Raw genomic sequence first — 24,163 nt, 5'->3', positions numbered from 1 at the left:
CTGACAAAGTCCTATTGAGGCGAGAGCTATAAAGTCCATCTACTTTCTTCAGATATCTGTCTGCTTTCGCCTATGTTCATGCAAAAATTACTTTTGCAGCAATCAGAGCTCACTGTATGTTGCAGTCACATTCTTTTCCCCCAAAACAAGAGTTAGACCTAATTCTTGATATTTTGTGGTAAGGATGCTCTAAAACCTTGGGACATACAGCATTTTATGAATCTATGCTGAATCTTCTGTACTGCAATGAACAATAAAAGACTTCCAAGAAGCAGGAAGAACAGCGTAGGCTGGATCAGTACTGAGAATCAGAGCCAACAGAGGATTTTAAAAAGCTGGAACTGGCACTGAGAGGCATTTGAAGAAAGGAACAAAAGGTGAAGTTCAGCTGCACACCTTGAACTCTACAACACAGATTCTCAGAATCCATGGCTCAAAACAGACTGCTGTGATAAAAATGGGTGATTAAATTTTCCAGAAACCCAAATATAACCTTATCACAATGGCTCGGGTCTTCACATACTCCCAAGCATGACCAAACCCAAGTGCTTTTTCAGCCTCAAGTTCTGCTTTCCATTTGGTGGAGCACTGCCCCAACCTGGCTTCACACAGAGCAGCCAAACAACGGAGAAACCTGGCATATCCACAAGCACAGCTCATCGCATTCCTCGCTGAACCGAGAACGACGCACAAAAAATAGCAAAGCCTGCTTTTATTTCTATCAATACCCTTCTCCCCACAGCCACCAATATGACATGAAATCTGCCAGGAGGACAACAACTTTTTTTTTTTTTTTTCCCCTCTGGGTTATTTTTAACATGATCACTTTACCAATCAAGTCGCTTCATGGTCCTGAAACATGTTTCACTGGACAACTGAAGCAGTGCGTAAGAGGAAGAACAGATGTGGGTTGTTCATGAATAACAATATACCTATGATTACTGGGTTTCATTTTCAAAAGCATGTAAGGTATTTAGATATCCTTTTTGAAAACAGTTTAAGATCCACTGACTTTCAATGAGAATTCCTGGATGAGAAATTTAGATATTTTGAAAAGTTCTATTCACTGTCTGTGTCTATCTGGTATTACCTGCATATATCTTAAAGGTAGGGCAGAGCTCTCATTTTTAAAGATGCTTTTGTTTAAAGAATTCCTATTAAAACATTTCTATAGAAGTTCCCTATTGCACCATCTGTATAATACATATATCATCTGAAAAATAATTAAATCAAATATATTGAAACACAGAATAAAAATAAGCTTCAGACACTTTAATACACCTTTGGCTTTACTGTTTTCATTTTAACAGTGCAAACACATCTGCCACACTAAGACAGTATGAGTAGAGGAGTGGGATTTGATCATAAGCAGCTGTAAAGATCATCTAGGCAAGGATCAATTTAGCAATTTGTTTTGATACAGTGCGTCTGTCTTGAAGTGTTAATTTCACCTATTTCCAAAGTCTTTCAATCTGACACCTTTCACCAAGACTTCAAAAAACTTCAATTAAAGGAAAAGCACACTGTGCTTTTGCCTACTCCTTTTTTCAGTAGTGTGGTGTAAACAGACACCACACTCAATCCTGGAGCACAGCTGGCTGAGCCTAACCCCTACAGTAGTTTCACAACACAGAATTGCAACAGCAAAAGGTCCCAATTAGCCCAACTTTGCCAACCTTACATTGAGCAAAAGTCTTACTGAAATTACACAAGATAAGAGAGCACAGGAAAGGGGACAACGTAGTTGACTACTGTAAGAATCTTTTGTTTATTAGTGATGTATCAGCAAGGAAGGCTCAATTGCCCAACCGTGCTGGAATCAGTCGCAGAGGTTCATCGGATTAATGCTGAAATAGCCAAGGTGCAAAAGCACAGTCTTAAAATACTAAAAATGCTAAAATACTCTGAAGTTAACCAAAATTTCCATATCCCCAGACTTTGCTTTGCATACATTTTACTTCCTCTGTTCCTTGCACATTACCGCACGGATTATTTTACCTGAATCATAAAACTCACAATGGCAGAATCAACAACAGAAAGCCTATGAGCTCGTTAAAATATGGACCAGCCTAGAAGGGCACACATCAAAGACCAGAAGAGCAATTAAGTGTGGCGGGCTTATGGCTCCTCTGGAATCAAAAAGCAAGAACAAACAACAGTAGTGACGGTGCTCTTTAGTAATACCTGCAACTTGTCTAAGAACTGAAGCTTTCTGTTCTCACAGTCTAGAGAGGTAGGAGAAAAGACCCCAGTCAAGTGCAGATCTCAAGTTTTAATGTTTCTGAGAAGCCGCCAATGTCTCATCCTTTACAAGGAAAGAGACTTTGGTTTGTTTTGACATAAATAAAATATGGGCTTTTTAATTCAGCATAGTGTAGTTCCTGACACAAAACTACACACAATAATGAAGTATTTTCTTGAAGGTGTCTTTACACCTTTACGAGAGATAGAGTGTCTAGATAAAATGCATCCTAAGAGGCAAATTTTTAACAACTTACTTGTTTGCCCACCTGTGTAATTAAATGGATATCCTGGCCTCTCCTCACACAAAAGACCAGTAGAAAAAGCTACAAAGTGAGAAAGTCAACACAGCTGGCTCTTGGGTCACTGCTTTCAGATTTAAAATTCTAATTCTCAGTGCAATTCACCTTCACTGCTGTTGTTACACAATGCAAGTCCAAGAATCAAACTATCTCTTTAAAAAAATGTTCTTGTTTAAAACACCAAACAACACTCTCTCTATTCACGATAACGTGCAAAGGAACAGCAAAGACACCATTCACCATGCTAAAATCTCAAACTACTGGAAAACAAACCTATCAAAGTTCAAGATTAGTTACATAGATTTATAAAATATTTATTGTTTACTTTCCTATCCTCTCTCAAGTATTTGGCACCTCACCTGTAACTTGTGATCAAAATTTTACTGGTAAGTACTGCCAGAATGAATTTAAAAGAGTTTAAAGCAAACAGTATATAAAAAAAAGAAAACCGGAAAACCTTCCATTTTAATTACTGTAAGAGACTGAGGCTTGAATGCCACTTCGAGACACGCACAACAAGTGAAGCAAGGCACTGGTCACTATGGCAAGTCTCACTCCATTTCCAATGGGCGCCCATTTTCTGGCGTTTGTAACATCCACAGCCACACAAAAAGCCAGAGGGCGAGCAGAAAAAGCAATGTTTCAGCTGTGAACTTGGGCTGTGTAAAACAGCAGTTACCTTTAAGTCAACAGCAGACATAGCACCCTTCGCGCTGAATTTAGAGGGGAATACAACAAAAAATATAGTTAAGTTTTGGGGTTTCAGGGCAGAAAAGAGAATAAGCATGAGAACACATAGGCAAACTAGAGAGGAAAAGAGATTTTTTTTTTTCCCCATTCATATCTTTCTCTGCTTTTGTACTCCAGCTGCAGTTCCTATAGCAATTCCACAAAGTTACAGTATATCTGACTAAGAATGCAGCAGCTACAGAAGAACAATACAGCAATATTAACTAAGTTACTGAAGAACAGTATAATTCAAAAGCTATCTTGAACAGCAAGGTCAGAAAGTTGGGCACACAAAATAAACTTACATCTTCTATCCCCTAAAATATAAAAGTACCAAGTAGAATATTAAAAAACATGGAAATAAGGAGGTAGCATGCAGCACTGAGGGGACTGATTCAATGCAAATTGATTCACTGAAAATAATGTATTTTCTGTTTCTAGTTCTCCGGCTTTATGCATGGCTTAACAATAATACCCAGTTCGGTTCAATTTAAACATACAAAGTTCTACTTTCCTAGTTTTCATCATTAGCATCTTAGTGTGGGTGAAAAGTGGAATTTGTAGCAGAGTTCAGAAGCTTTACAACGTACTTTGCAAAGCTGTATCATGACAAATAAGCCAGGCTTTTTTAGAACTCAGCTCTTCACAGTCTTGGACATCTATGATTTTTTTTTTACCTTCACAATTCACATAGTGTACACTTACTGTTTTACAAACACACAGTGAGCCCTGGAAAAAGTCTGGAAAATGCTCCAGCACAACGCCACATCTCAGTCTGAGCAGCATAAGACATGTACGAGCAAAAGTGATGTCACACTGACAGACACGGGGGAAAGGAGGTGTGGTTTGAGTTTTTCTGAGCACATATACACTGCCTGTATTTTATTTCAGCTTTGGGGAAAAAAAAAATACAAGAAAAATCAATCACTAGCAACCTTTTTCTGCTCTCATATCACATAATTAGTCTGCATAATTGTATGTTTGATCTTTACCCACCTTCCCTGTGCAACACACACTCTCAAATGCAATGAGAAGGATTTTGCACTCAAAATGAAGCGAGAAAGCCAGTGGAATACTGTGTGTGAAAATAAAGATTTAGGATGACTAAAGAGAGCAATTAATAAAAAAGAGCAACTACAATACTAACTTTTCTGTTCATTTTAAAACACTGACAGCCACAGACATTCCCACTAACCTCAAAAGCCAGACAGAAAAAAGATACCACTATTTGAAGATAATGCTGCCTCAAATTTCACCCCCCCTCCTCTTCTCAAGAGCAGAGAAGCACAGATCTGGGGAAGCCGAGTGAATCATTAGACACCGTATGCAAAACCAGGCATCAGACAAAACACAAAAGTTAAGCTAACGCAATCTTTGTTAACAATCCTTAACAGACTCGTAGTTATCGCCATCCTAATTTTGCTTCTAATCTTAATTTGAACTACCTGCTCAGAGGACAAAACTCTAGGCTCTTGTAATAAGCAAATTCCCCAACCCCAGAAACATGCGGCAGGTCCTGGGAACCCGTGGTTTATAAAAGAAATGCTGACGCTGCCTCAGCCAGCCCATCACAAGAATGCTGCTGGAATGAATTAACTGCGAACGGCTGGTTCATCCCCGCTCGGCAGCTGATGCTCCATCAGCATCAGGCACATCCAAGCGCTGTCTGCTCGGGGGAGCCGGGACGTGCAGGACACAACACAGGCTGGAGGCTGGGATAAAGGCAGAGCAGCCAGAGGCTAAACAAACTCTGAAGATGATGCTCTATATACCTCTGGAGTTCCTCTCTCATTAGGATTCAAACAGAGAGTTACGCTTACCAGACAAACACAGCGCTTTAAAAATACGCTGTGAAAGAACTGAAAAAAGGAGAGCTACATTCGGTGCATGCTACTAAAAGCTGTCTGCACTTGGATTGGGAAAACGAAAGGAAACCTCTATGCCAAGCTCCATTTGTTAATTTGTTTACCGTGTACACAAAAAAAGTTTGCTCAGGCCCTTGACCTTTTAATGTTAAGTAGAGGCCTTTAGAAAGAATACAGTGTTTCTGTAATTTAATCAGCAGTGGGGAAGTCCATGCAGTTACCCATTTTCTAATAAAGTAGCCAAAAATCTCAGAAATCCCATCAAATTGCACTTTAACAAAACCTGTAAACAGAAAAAAATTAGGAATATAGATCAAGCTGTATCTGAATAACAATCCAGGTAAGTAGTACTTGATCTCCAACTTGTATTTAAAAAATAAACAGGATCTTTTCCCCCCCTCCACACCTCTCTCCAAACCTCTCCTGAGTATTCTTTCTCCTTCTCCTCCTCTCCCCCCAAATGCCCTGAACAGGCAAAACTACACAGACAAAAACCACAAAGTCTACTTCTACCAGTTCGATTTTCACTTAATTTTTGCTGATGCTTGTTTTTAAACCAACTTAGCACAGCCTGTTTGTTTATACTCAGTTTTCATCCCTGACACAACCAGCCCTTAAAAATTATCTTCTGGGGATGTTTTAAGTGAAACAAACACATCCTTGCCAACAGGAAGGGGGAAGAAGAAAAAAAAAAGCCAACGAGAGAAACACCGAGATTACGGTATATAAACCAAATAAAGATGTCCGGACGCAATGAAATGCCACGTTTTAGGATCCACCTGGAAGCAACAGGCAACAACCGACACAGCCAGGCCGCGGAGGATGAAAGCGGGCGCCTGGCCGGTAAAGCAGCGTCAGTCCCGGCACAGGACGGCCCCGCCGCGGGAGCGAAACCCGGCAGCTCCGGTACGCGCCGAGGGGTCCCGGGAACGCCGAGGGGCTCCCTGGCTGAAAGGCTTTGAGGAGAGAGGCGGGTCCCCCCCACCCGGAGCCAGGGGAGCTGGCGAGGACGGGCCCAGCTCGGCGCCCCCCGCCTGCCCCGGGACTCGGGCCAAGGACCCGGCAGCGCCCAGCCCTGGGCGAGCCGGGACGGCCTCACGGCCCCGCTCCTGCCGCCACCCGCGCCTGCCACCGGGCGGCTCCACGCCGAGGCCGCGGCCCCCGCCGGGCGGAGGAAACAGGGACCGAGAGGGCACCGCACCGGGAGAGAGACACGGCCCGGGGACGGGGTGGGGGGGGGAAGGACAGGCCGGTAACGGGGCGCAAGAGGGTCCCCAGCTCCCGCACGCCTCTCGCCGGTCAGGGGCGGGGAGCGGCGGTGAAGCCCCCGGAGCGGCGGCGGGGCAGCGCCCGCACGCACCTGGCAGAGCGCCGCGGGAACGGGCTGGGGCCGCCGGGCGGCAGCGGCGGCAGCAGCAGAGAGACAGCCCGGGGGCGGAGGAACGGGGCGGAGGAGACCCCGCCGACAGCGCGAGCCCCACCTACCCCGGCCGCCGCCGCTGCCTCCCGGTGCCGGGCCTGGGCCGCCGCTGCCGCCCACCACGTGACCGGCGGAGGGGGCGGGCGCCCGCCAGGCGCTTCCGGGTGCGGGGCGGAGGGCGCGCGGGCGCTTCCGGCGTTCGAACAATGCGGTTCCGAGTCGCCGTCCTGGGCTGCGGCGGCGGCGGCGGCTGTAGGTCCCGGCGGGCTGGCGGGGCGCGGGCGGCGGCCCCGGAGCGGGGTCCGGAGCGGGCCGCGGCTCCCGCTCCCGCCGCCGCCGCTGCCGCCGTCGCCGCGGGTCGGGTTCGGAGAGCGGCCCGGCCCGGCCGGGGACGCGGCGGGTCGCGGGGCCGCCCGGGGGGTGCGGCTGGCGGCCGGGCCCGGCCCGGCGTTGGGGCGGCGCGACCGCAGGCCCGGGCGGCGGCTCACGGCGGCTCTCCTCCCCTCTTTAGGTCCGTAGCCGGAGGCCGCGGCGTGCGCTGCGGTAGGAGCGGCCGCGGGTGCCAGCGGGGGGACGCGGCCCGGCGCTACAGGTACCTGCCGGTTCCCTCCCTTCCGCGGGGCCGGGGAGCGGGGCGGCGGGGCCGGGCGCGGACAGCGGCCTCCCCCGCTTTTGCAAAGGATTTCGCGCTTGGGCGTTGTTTTGAAAAGCTGCGCAGGCTCTCGGCTGAGCTGTCCTGGAGCATCGTTTTCCCGGTTGCGGGGAAGTACGAGCTCAGGAGCCGGTCCGCGGTCGGTAAAAGCCGAGGAGGAGCTGGGCGGCGAGGGTCGCGCCTGACCAAGAGTTAGGCTTAGCCCGCCATCCTCCCGAGAAGGAGGGTTTGGGGTTCATTTGATGGCTATTTTTTTCCTTGGAAATCAGTCATAGTGGAAACCGAACGTGCATCAAGGCAAGTCGCTTCTGTTCTGCTTTCCGTTTCTCACGACGTGACTCTTGTGATCTGCCCGAGCAGCACCGAGGGGCTGCAGTAGTTGTGTCTGGTTAACAGCACAATACAGCATTACCTTGGCACGGGCACTTTATTTAAAACGTAGGATCCCAAGGTGGAAAAAACAGGCTTGCGAGTAGACTTCCTTCATCTCTTTCAAGAGAAAACACAAAAAGAAACAGTTGGATAATGCCTGAAATTCACTGAAGATACTTTACGATGATCCATTGCTGCCGTTTGTATTTGCCAAAGGCGATGGCCTTGTAAAATTAAACTTTTTGCCCTAGAAATGGGGATGAATCAGGCAGCACTGAAGACAGGATGACTAACAGACTGACAACTTTCTGTAGACTCAGCAGAACTGGTTGTACTGCAGAAGGATGCTACCCCCGTTTCCAAACTTTCCATGGTCCCTTGTTCCTGAAGGGCTTTTGAAATGCTGTGCTAATTTTCACATGCCGTATGCTGGAAGATATACGCGATGGGCTTGAGTAGTGAGGAGGTCACATCTCCAAATGATGTCTGATCAGCAAATTGAAACAACCCCAATCTTTTTAAATACTTCTTAAAATGTTCTTCTTTGAACCCTTGCCTTGTGTACTCATTCATTTACACTAGGCATGAGTCCATTTCCTGGGGTGTACATTGAGCTGATATTTCTTGCCCCAAGAGAGCAGCATCTGCTTTTATCTATAAACTTCAAAGCTTCCTTTCAAGCTTTATGTGGTGTTTGTAATAGTTGTAATAGTTGTGAGGTATAAGATTGGCTTTGTTTTGTTATTTTATCTCACCAAATCTTGCATCATTTAGTCTCCTGTGATTTCTTCACTTCTTGCAATCCCAGTTCTCTGGCAGGATTGCGTGAACAGTGTTTCATCGAGAATCAGTGCAGTCTTACAAATTCTTGAAACAACTGTTGAAAGACAAAAGATTGGTACTTGTTTTATGGAAGATCCACTGTTCTTCATTCCAAATACTATCAGACAAGAACAAACTTCCTAGAGTAGTGATCTTCCAAAGAAGACAACAAGAAACAAGATTTCCTGTGTTCCCCGGGTACTCAAAAGAGGGAGCCTGGAAGGCAGGCCATACAGAAGATATTTTTCTGTGATTTTTCAAACAAATCGAAACAACACACAACAAACCAACCCCTGCAAAAAGACTTAAAAAACAATGCGTTAAACCCAGTGCTGCAGATACTGCAAAGCTTGTGTAGTCCTTCCTGCTAAAAGACTGGCTTGTCCAAATTACCATTACTGTCCTACATCAATAGTCCTGCAAATAGTGGAGTGGAGGAACTGTAGCCACTGTTCTTGGACTGTAACTCTTCTGATATGAGTATATGAGAGAGGCAGACAGTTAAGAGGGATGTTTGTATGCCTGGACAGTGCTGGGTTATGTCTCACCTTGAATTCATTTGTTATGAAAGCTACTAAGGCATTGAAGGAAATCACGAACCAAAAGCTAAAGGAATGTCATTGTTATTTGGTAAAGACAAAATCTCTGAGGAGTTTTAATGTGGAAGCAAAGCTTAACAAGAGCTAAGGCTGCTAAAAATACTTTGATGGTTTCCCTTTAAATTCCAGACAAGTAGTGTGGAAAACATTGTAACTCTTTAGGGTACTGTTCCAGGAGAATTTCTGTCAGATCACCTCTACTTTATATTCAAGCTGCATTAAAGAAAGGTAAAAGATATTGTAAGACGAGGTGTAAACTTGATTTTTTTTTTACTTTTAACTTGTAACGGACTTTAGTGTTTCTCTAGGATAAAGCATAACATCTGATTAAATACACACTTTATGTTATTACTTCTGACTTGCGTTTTAGAAAACATAAAAGTTCTCATTTGTTTTTTCTTGCTGCTTTTCCTTAGGTGTGCCAAAATGTCAGAAAGATCAGATATTCTTCACTTCAAGTTTGACAATTATGGGGATTCGATGTTACAGAAAATGAACAAACTGAGGGAAGAAAACAAATTTTGTGATGTCGTGGTCCATATAGATGACGTTGAAGTTCATGGGCATAAAATTGTATTTGCTGCTGGCTCTCCCTTTTTAAGAGATCAGTTCTTACTAAATGACTCCAGAGATGTAAAAATCTCTATACTGCAGAGTTCGGAAGTGGGGAGGCAGCTGCTTCTATCCTGTTACAGTGGTATTCTGGAGTTTCCTGAAATGGAACTAGTAAACTACTTGACTGCCGCAAGCTTTCTGCAGATGAGCCACATTGTCGAACGATGTACGCAGGCCCTCTGGAAGTTCATAAAACCGAAGCAGCCGCTGGAGGGCAAGGAGTGTGAACAGCAGAGTGACTCATCTGAGCTGAAGGAACATCAAGGAGACGATGACTCTCTGCAGCAAGATTCACCTTGTATTCAGCCTTCAGAAGACAGTATGGACATGGAGGATAGTGATATTCAGATCATCAAGGTGGAGTCCATTGGGGAGGTGACAGAAGTCAGGAATAAGAAGGATCAGAACCAGTTTATTTCTTCTGAACAAACTGCACTGCATTCCTCAGAGCCTCAACACTTTCTTATCAACTCCACTGTTGAAAACAGAGCAAGTGAAATAGAGCAAAACCACCTCCACAACTATGCCCTTTCATACGCTGGCAGTGATAACATCATTCTGGCCTCTAAAGATATGTTCGGGCCTAACAACCGAGGTATAGACAAAGGCCTCCAGTGGCACCATCAGTGTCCAAAGTGCACAAGAGTATTTCGGCATCTGGAAAACTACGCTAATCACTTAAAGATGCATAAACTATTTATGTGTCTCCTCTGTGGCAAGACATTCACTCAGAAGGGCAATCTCCACCGGCACATGAGAGTGCACGCAGGCATCAAACCGTTCCAATGTAAGATCTGTGGGAAAACATTCTCTCAGAAATGTTCCTTACAGGACCATCTCAACCTGCACAGTGGGGACAAGCCCCATAAGTGTAACTACTGTGACATGGTTTTTGCGCATAAACCCGTTCTGAGGAAACATCTTAAACAGCTACACGGTAAAAATAGCTTTGACAATGCCAATGAAAGAAACGTTCAAGACATAACAGTGGACTTCGATTCATTCACATGTAGCGCTGCTACAGACAGTAAGGTCTGTCAGCAAGCTGATGCAAGCCAGGTACTGGATGCAGGGAAGCTGCCTCAGGCTGTGCTCAGTTTAAGAAATGATAGTACCTGCGTCAATTAAGCAATTAAAACCAGCCCTTTGTAGGGATCGTGACTGAGAGGAGCAAACAGTTGGTTTGGGCTCTTACCTAAACTAGTGGTATGTCCTGAAAGGCTACGGATGGATGGCGGGTTGGATTGCAAAACCTGGCAGGTCTTCAGCCATCGTTCTTAGTCTTACTTGATATTTTCTGTGAATAGCAATCTTCCTTCAGGTTTCTGTCTGTGTCTCTACTGTGGATTATGGGGTTAATTGTTTCATTTCTCTCTGATTAGGAGACTCAAGACTAACACCTTTTGAAAGACTGTTGCTGTGAGCTGCAAGTAAACCATCTGCTGTACAGTTAGAGGCCTCTCTGTGTCTGGCAGATGGAGGAAAGAGCAAAGAGGACAAGTCTGTGAGATAACCTGATTATTTTTTTTTTTTTTAAAGCACTGGATAACTGAAAGCACTCCATATAGTCAAATTTAAACTTACCTCTTAAAATTATCTTTCTTTGATCTTACCCCTAGACCCCTACAGTTGAAATGAAGTATTTTTGTGTCACTTTTTTGCCCTTCCTGAACTATTTCAAGAAACTTCTGCTGCCAATCAACGCTATCTTGAAAGCTCTCAGGGTTTTTAACCTCAACATGCATTATGAAACGATAAAACCCTAAATGATTTGGCAGGGTTAGCTGATCGTTGCATAGAACTGTTCAAAATGAGAATAAATTGCAGCTCTGGAATGTGAGAGGCCGGTGCCTGGAGTGCAAGTATGACCTATTTCTTAGGCTGTCATACCTAAGATTTTTAAAGGGCACTTACCAGTGTGTGTACTGAGACAAGCTAAACACTTCAAAACTAAAAATTACCATCCATCTTCCACAAATTTTGCATCACGTAAGCCACAACAGTTGTTGGTTTTAGAGCAAAGCTGGAGTGGAGAAATACTGCTTTTTGACACTGTGAAAAGAATCTGTTTTAAAAGCTGCAATTTATAACAACTCCATGCTTTTTTTTTTTCCTTTTTTTTTTCCCCCTTAGTTCTTGTATAGCTCTCCTTGATATCTAATAAGGGCCACATGTCAGTTAACATGAAAAAAGAAACAAAAATACCTGCCATAAGAACATTAACAACATAAAGTTTTCTGATTTCTTGGACATTTAAACAATACTTTTTTTTTTTTTTTAAGTGACCTGCATAGTTTGTGACCATTAGTGTTTTACAGAGCCTAGGATGAGGTATAGGTAGCACAAATTCCGTAGGTTAATGTATCAGCTATTGACTGTACTCAGCAATACCTCTTGTATACCGCCTTAAACATCAAATGTAGCGGGAATGGCATGTTAATTGGGATTCTGGGATTATACCGAATTGCTTCTCAAAAGTGCCGTGGAATTATCCGCATCCCAGTCAGGCTGAAAGAAACTACATTATCTGAGGAACACCATTCCCAGTAGAACAGCACTCTTATTACATTGAAGTGTAGCATAGACTAATAATCAAATGGCTGATCCTCGGTAGAGAACTGCTGTTTGTATTTGGAATAAGTATTTCTTCCAATGCAGCTCTTTTCCACAAGGTTTGCCATGAGGCTGAGATTATGCTTCCTACCTAAAAGTAGTACTGTTTGTGTGTTTGAATGAGGGGGTGGGGGTGAAAGGCTGCTATTGTATGGTTAAAAATGCTAAACAGGCATGACCAAAGGTGTGTTAGAGCAAAAATTGTTTTGTATGTAATTATCAAAAGTTGGTCTTGATCTTCAGATATGTGTGTGTAGAAGCCAGGATTTCCTTACGCAGACATTAGACTGATGGATGATAAAAAGCGTTAGTGTTGCAGAACGTTTTAAGAAATCCACGTACTTTCAAGTAGAAAAGCAAGGTGATTCTGTGAATCAGTTTTTGCAATTGAGTTCTTAAACTACTGTACTTGACTGTTACAAGAACTATTACATGGATAGCTATGAAGTAAGCAATGGAAGTGGAGTCAGGGCATTACATCCTTCAAGTTGTAGCAAATATATTTAGGCCTAAAATCTAACTATTTGGAAGTTTTAAAAATTGTTGTTCAGGTTCCTGGGGCAGAAAATAAGTTTGCATGGGAAGAAAAACTGTTTTCCTCTTAAAGCCACCCGCTTTCAGAATTGTTTTGACTGTGACAGTTGCATTTGACACTTGCATTCTGTCCTCAGGCAGAATCTTCTGTACTGTTCAAACATTTTGATAATATATTATTCATTATATGGAAATAAGTTATAGCGCTAACGTCAAAATGAAGATAGACATGGAGAATAAGAGCTTGCAGAGCCAGGTCAACGTGCTGTAAGGGACTAGTGAACGATCTAACCAGATATGAATACGGACACGATAAAGAAAATGGTCTTCTGCCAGAGAAAGGAATAAAACTGTACAAATGCTAGAAAAAGTGGCAGCAAAATGGACAGTATTGAAAGCTTTGTCTATCTGGGAAGTTTTTGTGGTGGAATTACGAAGTTGTAATGTTACTGTAAGGAGAATACAGCTTGTTGAAGTAGCTGTGGGTGACCTGAAGCCGATGCGAAGAGACAAGGGGTTTCTTAAGAAACAAAAAAAATGATTTGGTCACGATATATAGGTTTTCAGTCCACCCTGTGCTGTGGTGATGTCAACGTCTGAGAAGGCTGAGACTGCGGGCCGTTCAGTTAAAAGGCTGCTTGTGGTCATTTGGTGAGACCATGGCAGAAATAAATAGGAAAAAGCAGAAATGCAGAAGACTGCTTCTTCAGTGAAAATGGACGCATCTGTTGGATGAAAAATGACTTCTTACTAATGTCTGTGCTTTTGGCCTGGCAAAAGGGTGCAGACCAAAAGATTTATGCAGGAGACGGCTCCGTGACTCCAGAAACACTGGAGATCCAAGAGGGCAATACGCTGATGGCACAGCGCAAAGTGCGCTGGTGGTAGAGTTCATCTAAGATCTGCCCCTATATGGAACAGACAAGTGAAGAGCGTAGAAGAGGTATTAGAAAAGAAAAATCTGGCTAATGCTTCTTCTCTGAATTACAGATTAAAATGGAGTGAGAATTATTATAAACGGAATATACAGAGGCAGCTCGATTATAGGATAAGATGAACTTAATTGTCCATGTATGTAAAATGTTGTCTTCATTGCAATGTTCCGATTAGTGAAAGACTAGATCCATTGGTTGTTGCTACTGATGCTGCATATTCAGATGAGGACTATGGCAGTTATCATAATCTGTGTGTTAATGTGTAGAATACTATTTGCTGGTAAGTGGATAGTCTCACAACTTAATGTGCTGTACAACTTCCTGCATATCCTAAAAATAACTGAAGTCTATTACAAAAAATATTTTAATAACTCCTTGAATATATTAGGAATTTTTTTTTTATGTTGGCATTTTATTTATTTATTTTATATAGAAGAAGAAAATCTTAGAACTCTTAGGTTTACCAGAGGTTTAGGCTTACCACTTTTCGGAGTGGTGGTAGCTTGTGTAGCAGTGTTCCTGCAGCATATGGTGCAGGTGCACAGCCTCCTGTATAGATCAGGGATGAGTCTTTCCTTAATTTATTTTTCTTTTAGAAAACATGTTTTGCAAGTTAGTAACTGATAAAATTGAAGTGTCAGTCTTTTTTTTTTTTTTTTTTCCCTTAGCTTTTTGGCAAAACTTAGGTAGCTGCCGCTGAACTTGTGTTGAAATAACTGAAATTGTGTGGGGCTGATTTCGGTTCTGGAGTGATTGGGAGGAGTAAAGGCGAGGAGGGAGAATCAAAACGGGATACAAACTGAAGGTGTTGGGAGAATTCTGAAGTCACGTTAATTCTCGATTTCTAAACACAGAGGGGCGACAATAGTCGGCCCTCCTGACTTGGTAAGGGTTGAGAAGGCAGGACAGACGTTTTTCCTTTGGCATTGTATAATCGACGGACTGAGCATTAGCTACCTCTTCAGTGACTGGGCAGAAGTCTTACACTACGTACTATTACCAAAGCAGGCGGGTCGGGGGCTGCGGGTGGTTCCTCCCCGCTCGGGGGCCCGGGAGCTGCTCGGCCCGGCGGGCCGCCTTCCCCTCGGCCTGTTGGAGCCGATGGCGGGGGCGAGGAGGAGCCCCCCGGGCTGCCGCTCTCCGAGATGCCTTACGGGGGCGGCGGCCCGGGCCGATACGTTGCTACCTCTACCGGACGTTTGGCGAGGCGCGCCCCGTTGCCGGTGCGGTGTGTTCCCCCGTCCCGTCCCCCCTCCCCGGCTGTAGCAGTGCCAAGTCTTCTAATAAACGTGCTGCTAACTCTTGTCTCCCGCCGCCTCTCATTTCCCGCCGCGGTAACGGCGCCCGCGGGGGGGGGGGGGGGGGGGGGGGAAGCGGGCGGGCGCGCGGGAGCCGCTTCCGGAAGGGGCGGGCGGAGGGGGGAAGCGCTTCCGGGGCGCTGCGGCACCGGAGCACGCACCGGCTGCAGGGACCGGCCGGGCCGCGGCCGGTGAGTGGGGAGACGGCGGGCGGGGCGGGTGGCGGTATCGCGGCCGTTGTAGCGGCGGGCGGCTCCGCGGGGCCCGTCAGCCGCGGCGGGGAGCGGGGCGGCCGCGGCGGGGCCGTGCCGGTGGGGGCGGCCTGGGCTCGGCGTGACTCTCGGCGGCGGTGCCGGTGCCTTCCCCGCAGGACTGGCGCCATGGCGGCGGACTCGGAGGTGCTGCACTTCCAGTTCGAGCAGCAAGGGGATGCCGTGCTGCAGAAGATGAACCTCCTGCGGCAGCAGAACCTCTTCTGCGACGTCTCCATTTACATCAACGACACGGAGTTCCAGGGGCACAAGGTGATCTTCGCCGCCTGCTCCACCTTCATGAGGGATCAGTTCCTGCTCAACCAGTCCAGGCAGGTGCGGATCACCATCCTGCAGAGCGCCGAGGTGGGCAGAAAGCTGCTGCTGTCGTGTTACACGGGGGCTCTGGAGGTCAAAAAGAAGGAGCTGCTGAAATACCTGACGGCCGCGAGTTATCTCCAGATGGTTCACATCGTGGAGAAGTGTACGGAAGCTTTGTCGAAATACTTGGAAATCGACGCTTCCATGGAGAACGGTAATCAGGCTGCAGAGAGGTGTCATTCCTCAGACGCCGAACTGAGGAACGGGGATGAGGTTGTAGATAAAGACTGTGAAATAATTGAGATCTCGGAAGACAGCCCGGTGAATGTAGAATACCCTGTGAAACAGGAGAACGGGGACGTCTCGCGGCCCACAGCACAGAGCTTGATCTCGGAACGGAAGGACGCAAAAACCCCAGAAATATCAACGGTTGAAATCGGATATAAGGATGACGAAATCTGTATCTTCAGAATGGATTCCATGAGCGTAGCGAATGTAGAAAATGATCATTTTCCTCAGCCTTGCACGTCCTCTAAAACAAATTTGTACTTTCCAGAAACCCAGCACTCCCTTATAAATTCTACAGTTGAAAGCAGAAATACGGAAATGTCAGGAAATCACTTTCAGGCTTTTGTCAGTGACAATCCAGAAGGAACTTCTAGTCTGGTGAATGGGTTCCAGAGCCTGGACGACTCTGGCAGTTCATGGCGGCACCAGTGTCCCAAGTGTCCGAGGGGATTTCTGCATCTTGAGAACTACCTTCGACATCTAAAAATGCACAAACTCTTCCTGTGCCTGCAGTGTGGCAAAACGTTTACGCAAAAGAAGAATCTCAACAGACACATTCGGGGGCACATGGGTATCCGCCCCTTCCAGTGCATGGTGTGCTTGAAGACCTTCACTGCCAAAAGCACGCTTCAGGATCACCTGAACATACACAGCGGTGACAGGCCCTACAAGTGTCATTGCTGCGACATGGACTTTAAACACAAGTCTGCTCTTAAAAAGCATTTAACTTCCGTTCACGGAAGGAATAGCAGTGAAAAAACAAACCTGAACGCTATTACAAAAGTTAAAATAGACTACGATTAATAGATGGGTGGTTGCGGAGCCAGGTTCCGCAGAAAGCTCCTGCCTAGTGAAATTCTAGATGAAATTCTAGATACAGATCCCCACGTAATGGAGAGAAGCACAAGAATGTGACCGGTGATCAAAGACAGGCCTTGCGAGCAGCAAACTTGCCTGCTGTGTTAAGGTTGCTATTGCTGTAAGCGCAAAAAAGGTGTTTACTAGTTAAAAGTAAACTGCAAAATAAGGGAAATTATTTCATGCTTCTCTTCTATTATTCTGGAGGCATTCTGATTTCACACATCCCCCGCCCCCCAATTATGTTTTACACTCCCCTGTTTGAAGGGCAGGCACTGCTGATTTTCAAACTATTACTGATATTGCAATAAGCTGAAGCCTGAGTCGTGACATTCCTGATCTGTAACGGCTAAGGAGAGGGATGTTTGTATCTATTCAGAAAGTCAGTCATTCCCACCCAGTTCATGTATCATTTATGGTGAAATCATCTCCTTTCTTGCCCAAACTTTGCTAGATCTTTCAACAGAAAGAAGGCATGCTTTCATACTCAAGTCTCTGATATTTAAGAAAGAACATTCAATAAACAAATAATGAAGGAAGCTTTCAGATTGCCTCTTGCAAATAGAGAACTGGTGGAAGAGAGACAGACAGTATTGCCTTGCAGTTCATTTTTAACTAGATAGTCTCATTAGAAGGACTTGCTTTCAGTTTTATGAGTTCTGAATTTTTCTAAACTTCTTACTGTTTTTTTCTGTCATACCAGTGTTTTGCACCTGTATTTGACTAATTCCTATTAAGCTAGTCCTGTTTGTTGAGTTGTAACATTTGCCTTCATTTTTTACAAATCTTAGATACATACACTAATGTGAAAAATTAAGCTGTGTGCTGTTAACGTAATAGCAGTTTCTACATTAATTTGGAAAAACAATCCTTTATATCTTATTAGGAGTGGCTTAGACATAGAGGTCTTCTCATACTCTAATTCTGTGATACAGTAAAACAGTAACTATGTGTGTTTGGATAGGAGTGTTTGTACTTTGTCAAAGGTCATTTCAGTTTCATCACAACCATCAAAAGCTCTGTAACGCCGAACCTTTATCCTGTACCCGTCTTGGACTGGTATATGTTTCTTCCACTTAATGTGATATGAATAAAGAGTCAATTCAGTTGTTAATAGGAGATAATGGTACTTACATTAGATTCTCTCCAGTTAGCAAAAAGCAGTAGTTCTTAATCTTGTCTGTATCACGAGGGTACACTTTCCTTCAAGTTTCCAGAAGTGCTGCTATGAAGTTTTTGCTCGGAGTCCAGAAGTCTGGCCCGTGTGCTCCATAACCTGGGTGGTTTTAATACAAGACAATAGTTTTTAATGTCAGTTAACATGTTTCGCTTACGTTCCTTCCCTTCCCTGTGTCTGTGAGTGCACCAGCCATTGCTTGGGGTTTTATTTATCAGCTCCTTGAAGGGTTAGGTGTGTACAATATCTACCATGCAGTTTCCTGTTATTATCTGTAATAGGCATGGTCAGCTGTGCCAGTGTTGTTCCAAGATCTTAAGATCTTGGAAATTTCAGTTGAAGAGTTTTTAAAAACTTGTTTCATGAGGGGTTTTTTAAGCTCTTCATCTGATATTACTAACACTGAAAGTACGTATTAGTTGGATTGCAGCAATATTTGCAGGTCCCAGTTCATACTAGGCCTTGTTGTGGTAGGCAGCAGATGTCTTCCTTCAAAACACCCTGGTTGAAATAGGCAAGTAGTGTGTTTTGAAGCCAAGCACGCCACTAGTGCCATATTCCTCCAAAAATTCACAAAAATGTCTGACTTCACGTAGACAGTTGACTTGTGAAGGACACCATTATACTGGATCACTGGAAAGGCGAGCGTGCCACGCCTGCATACGGGGGTGTCCCTATGAATAATGACAGAAATTACACCCCCCAGTAAGTAGCTAGTGTAACTGTGAATTAAAATCACCTGGTTTATACAGGATTTTAAGCGTAAGGCCTAACCCTTCACCATCTCTGCTATTGTTTCATTTGCAATTCGAGTTGATCGTTTGCTTTATTTTGGTGATTTTTAACTATAGTAATTGTACAATTACATTAGTAATTGTAGTTAAAATTGTCATGACAGTTACTGCAGTTAAAAGGTTTGGGAGTCTTTTATGGTGCAGCCACCTGATATTTTGCAAAAAAAATGCATTTTATACCACTGTCTTCTGTTTGCATTCATTAGTCTGTCACTATTTACAGCCTTTTTGACCTTGTGATTAGTGTTGTTTGCTTGGTTTTCACAAAATACCACTAATTTTTGGTTCCTAATTGTATAAAAATTGTCTGGTTTTCAAAAGCATGCAAATACCTGCACTTGCCCTTGCTGTATTTGCAGACATTAACTTGGGTATACGTACAGGTTGGTTTGTAGCTTTTCATCTGTGTTTACAGACCTAGTTACTTAAACTCCTTCATCCTTGGAAGAGGTCATAAAACAAGGAAAAAGTTTACTTCCCTCCCCCCATCCTTTTTACATTGGGCTGCTATTACTGTAGTGCAGTAAATAAATGTGTTGTGCATTTATGGGACAGATTTGGTTCAACTGTGCTTACATTTGTTCAGTTGATACGCATTTTTGACAGGTGTATGATTACCATTGCTAACACTTCAAAAGATCATTCCTTGGGTTTTGTTTGGCTGTTTTTTACAGGTGTATACAGGGGTATTTCCCTGCGTGTCAAAGGGGAAACAGAGGCTGATCTTTTGAAGTGCATCTTCTGTGGGTGCAGGATTGCGAGTTATTTTGGTTTGCTGTTGTATTGCATGTAGAGATGAGAGGGAGTTGTATTGTGCGATGGGCCAACAGCATGTTCTGTTCAGTGGCTAGAGTGTCTTGGTAAGCTTTGTGAACAAAAACTGATTTTGTGCACATGTTCACATTAGAAGTGTTTCCTCTCCCCTTTCCATACATGTAACCACTCGTCCTGTCAACACAATAAATGAAATGCAAACAAGACTTTGTTTCAGAAATACATATGCTTTCTTCTAATCACAGTTAAGTAATTCTGTGCATACTTTAGTATTTAGTATTTTGGCTTGCTATGGTGAGTAAACAAGATGTTGTAACCAAAATATAGTGCTCCAGTAGCAGTCATTTAGTAACACGTTTCTTCGGTCCTTCAGAAGGGTCTATCTGACCTACTTGCCAGATGAATGCTTTCTCCTCAGAAATCAAACTCTGCACCGCCTCAGCCTTGGTTAAGAAAACTGTTTTGATTCTCCTACGTGACCGGAGAAGTGCAGTGCTGCTCCCGGGCTTTTCTCTGGGGTCGCCTGTGGTAAAGCAGCAACCCAGGCGCTCCCGCCACTGCCTTCGTACCCTCCTGGCCTTGAGGGGCCGCGCCGGGCCCGTGGCTTCGCCTCTCACCTCCTCGGGAGGCCGTGGCGGGCAGCACCGGCACCAGCGACGTGCGCCAGAGGCGGCCTCTGAGCCCCTCACACTTCTGAGCGCTAGTAATAATAAAGTTATTCATTAAAATTTTAAAAAGAAAATAAATAAGCGACCCTAGCAGTGCAGCCCAAGCGCTGCGCCTCGAGGAGCCGCTGAGGCGCCATCTCGGCGAGGTGGGCCGCCAGGGGGCGCTGGCGGCGGCGGCCGCCGCTCTGCCACGCCGTCTCTATGGCTGCCGCTCCCACCCCCCCGCGGCGGAGCGGCGCGTCTGCGCCGCCGTCTCGCTGGTCGTTCCCCGGGCGGCTCCCACAAGGCCCCGCGGTGTCACGTGCGGGGCGGTGGCGGGCGCGGCGCGGCCGTGGGGCTCTCGCGCGGCGGCGGGCGGGTCTCGCGAGAGGGGGCGGGGCGGCGCTCCCGGCTGTCAGCGCGATGAGGAGGCGCCGCCGAGGCCCCCGCCGCTGCCTCCGCCGGGCCGCGCCGCGCTGCCCGCCCCATGGCGTGTGAGAGGCCGCGGCCCCCGCCTGCTCCCGGCCCCGCCGCCTCCGCCTCGCAGGTAGGAGCGGGCTGGGCGGGGGCGGCCGGCGCGGGGGACGCGGTGACCCGGCGGGGCCCCGCCCGCGCCACCCACCCTCCCCCCCCCCCCCCCCCCTTTCCCCCGCCTCCCGGCGCCCTGCGGGGTCCCGGCGCTGCGGAATCCGGGCGGGGAGTGGCGCCGGGCCTCGCCCGCCGAGCGCGGCCTGTCAGCGCCCCCGGCCCGCCGGGTACCGGCCGCGCCGCGGGGGAGGGGGTTGCCGGCCTTCCCCCCCGCCTCTTCTCCGCCCCGCCGCCGCTAGGCCGCTGGGCCAGCCGGGGGACGTGGGGCAGCCATTTGGTGGCGGCTCCGAAATGACGGCGAGAGCCGGGGCCGGGCACAGGTGCGCGGCGCGGCCGGCGGCGGCTGACAGCGGCCTGGCGGAGGGGGGCGAGGCCGCGGGGAGACCCGCCGGGGCCGCGCCGCGCTCTCTGCGCTGGCACCGGCGAGCGTAAGGCGGTGAGGCTCCCGGTTACCTCGGTGGCAGCCCTCTGGGGAGGCCGCAGCACCGAACAGCCTGTTGTGGGGCGGCCTCCAGCACGGAAGAAAATCGCACTGGTGTCGGGAGTATTCCCGCTCCTGTGGAGCTGTGCTTTAGGGTGATGGTGGAGAGGAGTCGTGGTGGAAAATAGGCCCTAGAACTGCACCCATCGTGTCACGTTTAAAGTGTCTTAAACAAAACAACCGAGCAGGAAAAGCGTGTCTTGGTTCTGCTGATGCTTGAGGCGCGCTGAGGATTTTAAGTTAAGCGTAGAAGTCAGCACAAAGCATAGGAAAGGGCAGCAGTGTGCGCGGAGGGTGACGAGTATTCAGTTACCGTCAGGGTTCAAAGTGGAACAGCACGTTACCTTTAATACTAGAGTGAAAATAATCACAAAGTTTAGACTGACAGCCAGGAAAATTTCTGGTGTAGGTGCGTTTCAGTTTAAATGCAAACTTAGGATTTTGTTTGGGTTTAACTTTAATTCCTGCACCTACTCTTGTGATTGTTTTTTCACGCCCATTATAGCTATATCATAATGCTGAAACAAAAATTAAAAGCAGCCCTTCAGATTACAAGGGCATACATTTGTAATTGTGGCAGGAAAGGTCTCATTTTAAATGAGAACCAACAAGTACAATTGTAAATCTTCTGAATCAAAATGCTGTTATTTGACCTTTGGTCTGTGTTAAACATCTGTGGAAATTCTAAAAATTGAAGCTCGTGTTGCCAGTATAAGTATTACTCCAAGAAACAGTGAATTCTTAATTTTTGTAATTAATCACTTTCCCAAGACCTGCATGCCTTTTTAATGAACTTTTTCTTTTTTTCTGCAATGTAAGCAAAGCTTTCCACAAGAAGAAGTTTCTTGAGATCTAGTGTTCCTGCCTCGTTTGAGATCACAGTCGTTTCTCTCAAAAATATTAAATTCCAGCAATTCTGTTGTTAGTGCTTGAGATATCTCAAAGTTAAGTCCTAGCCTTGAGTATTGATCCCTTTTATTTAAGGTTTGGTTGATTTACAACAGATAGAATATTTACAGTATCCAGAGGGTAATAGCTAGTAGCAGTTGTTTTGTTAGGTGTGTGTTACATTTTGATTGGTAAGATTTTTGTATACCTCTTACTGGGATGAATAGGAGTGGTGTCTCCTTACTGACTGGACAGTCCCAATGAAAAGAAAAAATTCTAGATCTGTGGGTATATTAAGCTATTTTGTACAAACTTTAAGAAGGCTTTCTGACTCTTACGGAACCCTCTGTTATCTTGCCTATGCCTCAGAATGGAATTAGTATTTCATTAAAATTATTTGAAAAATGTTAGAATATGGAATTTCTCTTTTGTAAAATGTATAGTTTAAGCATGGAGGTCAAAAAAAAAAAAAGGCACGGGGAACTAAGCCATATGTGAGAGTCCTTATTCTCTGAAAATATTAATGAAGTGTAAGGAATTCTTCAGTGTATCTCTTCTTGAAGTAATTGTGTCAAAATAGATCTGCTTAGAAATAGATTCCCTTTCTCTGCATTCAGTGTAAGTTCAACTGATTTTGGTGGCAAAGAAAATTTTTTGTTTCTTTGCCCTTCAGTTAGTTCTGAAAAGTCAATACTGTTACAGGAGTTGAATTCGTATCAGGCTTGTGGCAAGGACGAACTCTCCTTTCAGTGACACCTATGAAACACAAAAAAACCCCACAGTGGCATTATGTAAGTACATGGGAAACTTTTAAAATCTAGTAACAAGATTTCTGTTAGTGACACTTGAACAGGAAAGAGCAGGTGTGAACGGTTCATACACTGACTCTAGTGTTGATTTGGGAGGGATTTACCCTTGAATTCAGTCAACTCTGGCAGTCACTGAGCAGCCGTGAACTTAAATTTGTTTTAGTGAATTGTACCACTGTTCATAGGGAATTATTCTTCAGCCACATGTTTTTAAGGAGGCAGAAGGGATCTAAGCTTTAATTTCTTAAAAAGATAGCAAGCGAAGCATCCCGTAGGTGTTTTGGCAAAATGTAGCCTGGATGGGCATATATATTCCAGTATGTCACCAAGGTTTCTCTTGGTTATAACTTTTCTGGGATTTAAATGGGGCTGTAGATACTCCCAGTAGCGTTAATGTTCAGTGAAAAAATTGCATTGAAATACTGTCTTTAATGGTCATTAAAGACTGCTTTATTTATAGAATTCGCACGTGATATAAAGAGATTTACATGTGACAGATATTATGGAATGTAGAAATAAGCAAGTCTGCACTGTAAAGAGGATTTATTTTAATTTCAAGCCGTCATAGCTGAATGATGCAAAGCTATTATGGGGATGGCCCTTTTCTAAGCCTTTAATGAAGCTAGTTTTTTAGATCTGTAGATGATGGCTGTTGAAGAAAAATGAATAAAATATTCTAGCCCTTTCAGAGAATTTAATACTGATAATTTCATTACGTGGAACACGAAGTTTTTGACCCAGTCAGGATGCTTTCAGAACTGCGTAACTTAGGAAGGAAAGCTTGAAAAAGCTACCTCCTTGTAGTGCAGGCAAATGAGTAGTCTGCATAAATGGAGAATTATAATGGAGATCACTTAAAGGAAATACAGTGATCTCTGCAGTCAATATTAAGAGCAAGTCAATATCAAGGACTCTTTAGTGATTAAAAATCAATTGAATTCTAAGATTTAGGATTAAATCCACAGGGAGTTTGTAATTGTTCTCCCTTGTGAAAATACCATATAATTTCACAAGTTTTTCAAGGTTTTCCATCATCTGTAGAGAAGATTTCCCTTTGTTCAGCACTGACAGAATTACTCCATGTCGCATTCTCATACAGGCTCTGCTTATTAGACTTTCTTTTGCCTGTGTCCCACGGGGGACCTGGTCAAGTAGGCCTGAGCAGAGCAGGCCTAATGTGGAGCTGCAAGACTGCTGCTTCTCTTTTTTGCCTAGGCTACGGGGGAGCTGAGTAGCCTTCAACCCTTCCTTTGACAAGGGATGGAGTTGCATATCTCGCATTTTGGTAAA

At 45.3% G+C, this 24,163-nt stretch overlaps 4 protein-coding genes across 17 annotated transcripts in view; 3 read left to right on the top strand and 1 right to left on the bottom strand.

The window, feature by feature from the left end:
- Window positions 1-6,685, bottom strand: part of RABGAP1 (RAB GTPase activating protein 1) — a 74,396-nt gene extending 67,711 nt beyond the window's left edge. For 2 of the 3 annotated variants that reach the window (XM_074845844.1, XM_074845847.1), the window contains exon 1: window positions 6,498-6,671. The gene's annotated coding sequence lies outside the window, so the exon portion shown is untranslated. Of the gene's footprint in view, window positions 1-6,497 lie in introns of all 3 variants that reach the window. The other variant, XM_074845846.1, reaches the window with a different exon arrangement.
- Window positions 6,686-6,734: 49 nt separating this feature from the next.
- Window positions 6,735-15,006, top strand: ZBTB26 (zinc finger and BTB domain containing 26). 4 transcript variants are annotated; one of them, XM_074846225.1, is made up of 3 exons: window positions 6,735-6,809; window positions 7,069-7,149; window positions 9,419-15,006. In XM_074846225.1, the coding sequence occupies exon 3, from the start codon at window positions 9,429-9,431 to the stop codon at window positions 10,743-10,745; it is 1,317 nt and encodes a 438-aa protein (XP_074702326.1). In that variant the 5' UTR covers window positions 6,735-6,809; window positions 7,069-7,149; window positions 9,419-9,428; the 3' UTR covers window positions 10,746-15,006. The 4 variants fall into 4 exon arrangements, with proteins under 4 accessions (XP_074702326.1, XP_074702324.1, XP_074702323.1 ...); XM_074846224.1 differs by lacking the exon at window positions 6,735-6,809 and having other exon boundaries at window positions 7,019-7,149; window positions 9,419-10,676; window positions 11,000-15,006; XM_074846223.1 differs by lacking the exon at window positions 7,069-7,149 and having other exon boundaries at window positions 6,763-6,809.
- A 115-nt stretch (window positions 15,007-15,121) lies between these two features.
- On the top strand, window positions 15,122-19,666 carry ZBTB6 (zinc finger and BTB domain containing 6). Its single transcript, XM_074846264.1, has 2 exons — window positions 15,122-15,188; window positions 15,368-19,666. The coding sequence occupies exon 2, from the start codon at window positions 15,378-15,380 to the stop codon at window positions 16,659-16,661; it is 1,284 nt and encodes a 427-aa protein (XP_074702365.1). The 5' UTR covers window positions 15,122-15,188; window positions 15,368-15,377; the 3' UTR covers window positions 16,662-19,666.
- Window positions 19,667-20,510: 844 nt separating this feature from the next.
- The window catches only part of RC3H2 (ring finger and CCCH-type domains 2), a 36,393-nt gene continuing 32,740 nt past the window's right edge, over window positions 20,511-24,163 (top strand). For 6 of the 9 annotated variants that reach the window (XM_074846481.1, XM_074846480.1, XM_074846479.1 and 3 more), the window contains exon 1: window positions 20,511-20,654. The gene's annotated coding sequence lies outside the window, so the exon portion shown is untranslated. Of the gene's footprint in view, window positions 20,655-21,044; window positions 22,856-24,163 lie in introns of those variants that run through there. The other 3 variants (XM_074846487.1, XM_074846488.1, XM_074846489.1) reach the window with 3 other exon arrangements.

The sequence above is a fragment of the Strix aluco genome, chromosome 20 (assembly GCF_031877795.1).
Source record: "Strix aluco isolate bStrAlu1 chromosome 20, bStrAlu1.hap1, whole genome shotgun sequence".
NCBI classification, from domain to species: Eukaryota; Metazoa; Chordata; class Aves; order Strigiformes; family Strigidae; genus Strix; species Strix aluco.
This window is presented reverse-complemented; position numbering and strand designations above follow the sequence as displayed.

Coding starts and splice junctions, on each gene's coding strand:
- ZBTB26 (XM_074846222.1), top strand. CDS start 6,764: ATGCGGTTCCGAGTCGCCGTCCTGGGCTGCGGCGGCGGCGGCGGCTGT. Junction 7,150..9,418: donor GACGCGGCCCGGCGCTACAG/GTACCTGCCGGT, acceptor GCTTTTCCTTAG/GTGTGCCAAAATGTCAGAAA.
- ZBTB6 (XM_074846264.1), top strand. CDS start 15,378: ATGGCGGCGGACTCGGAGGTGCTGCACTTCCAGTTCGAGCAGCAAGGG.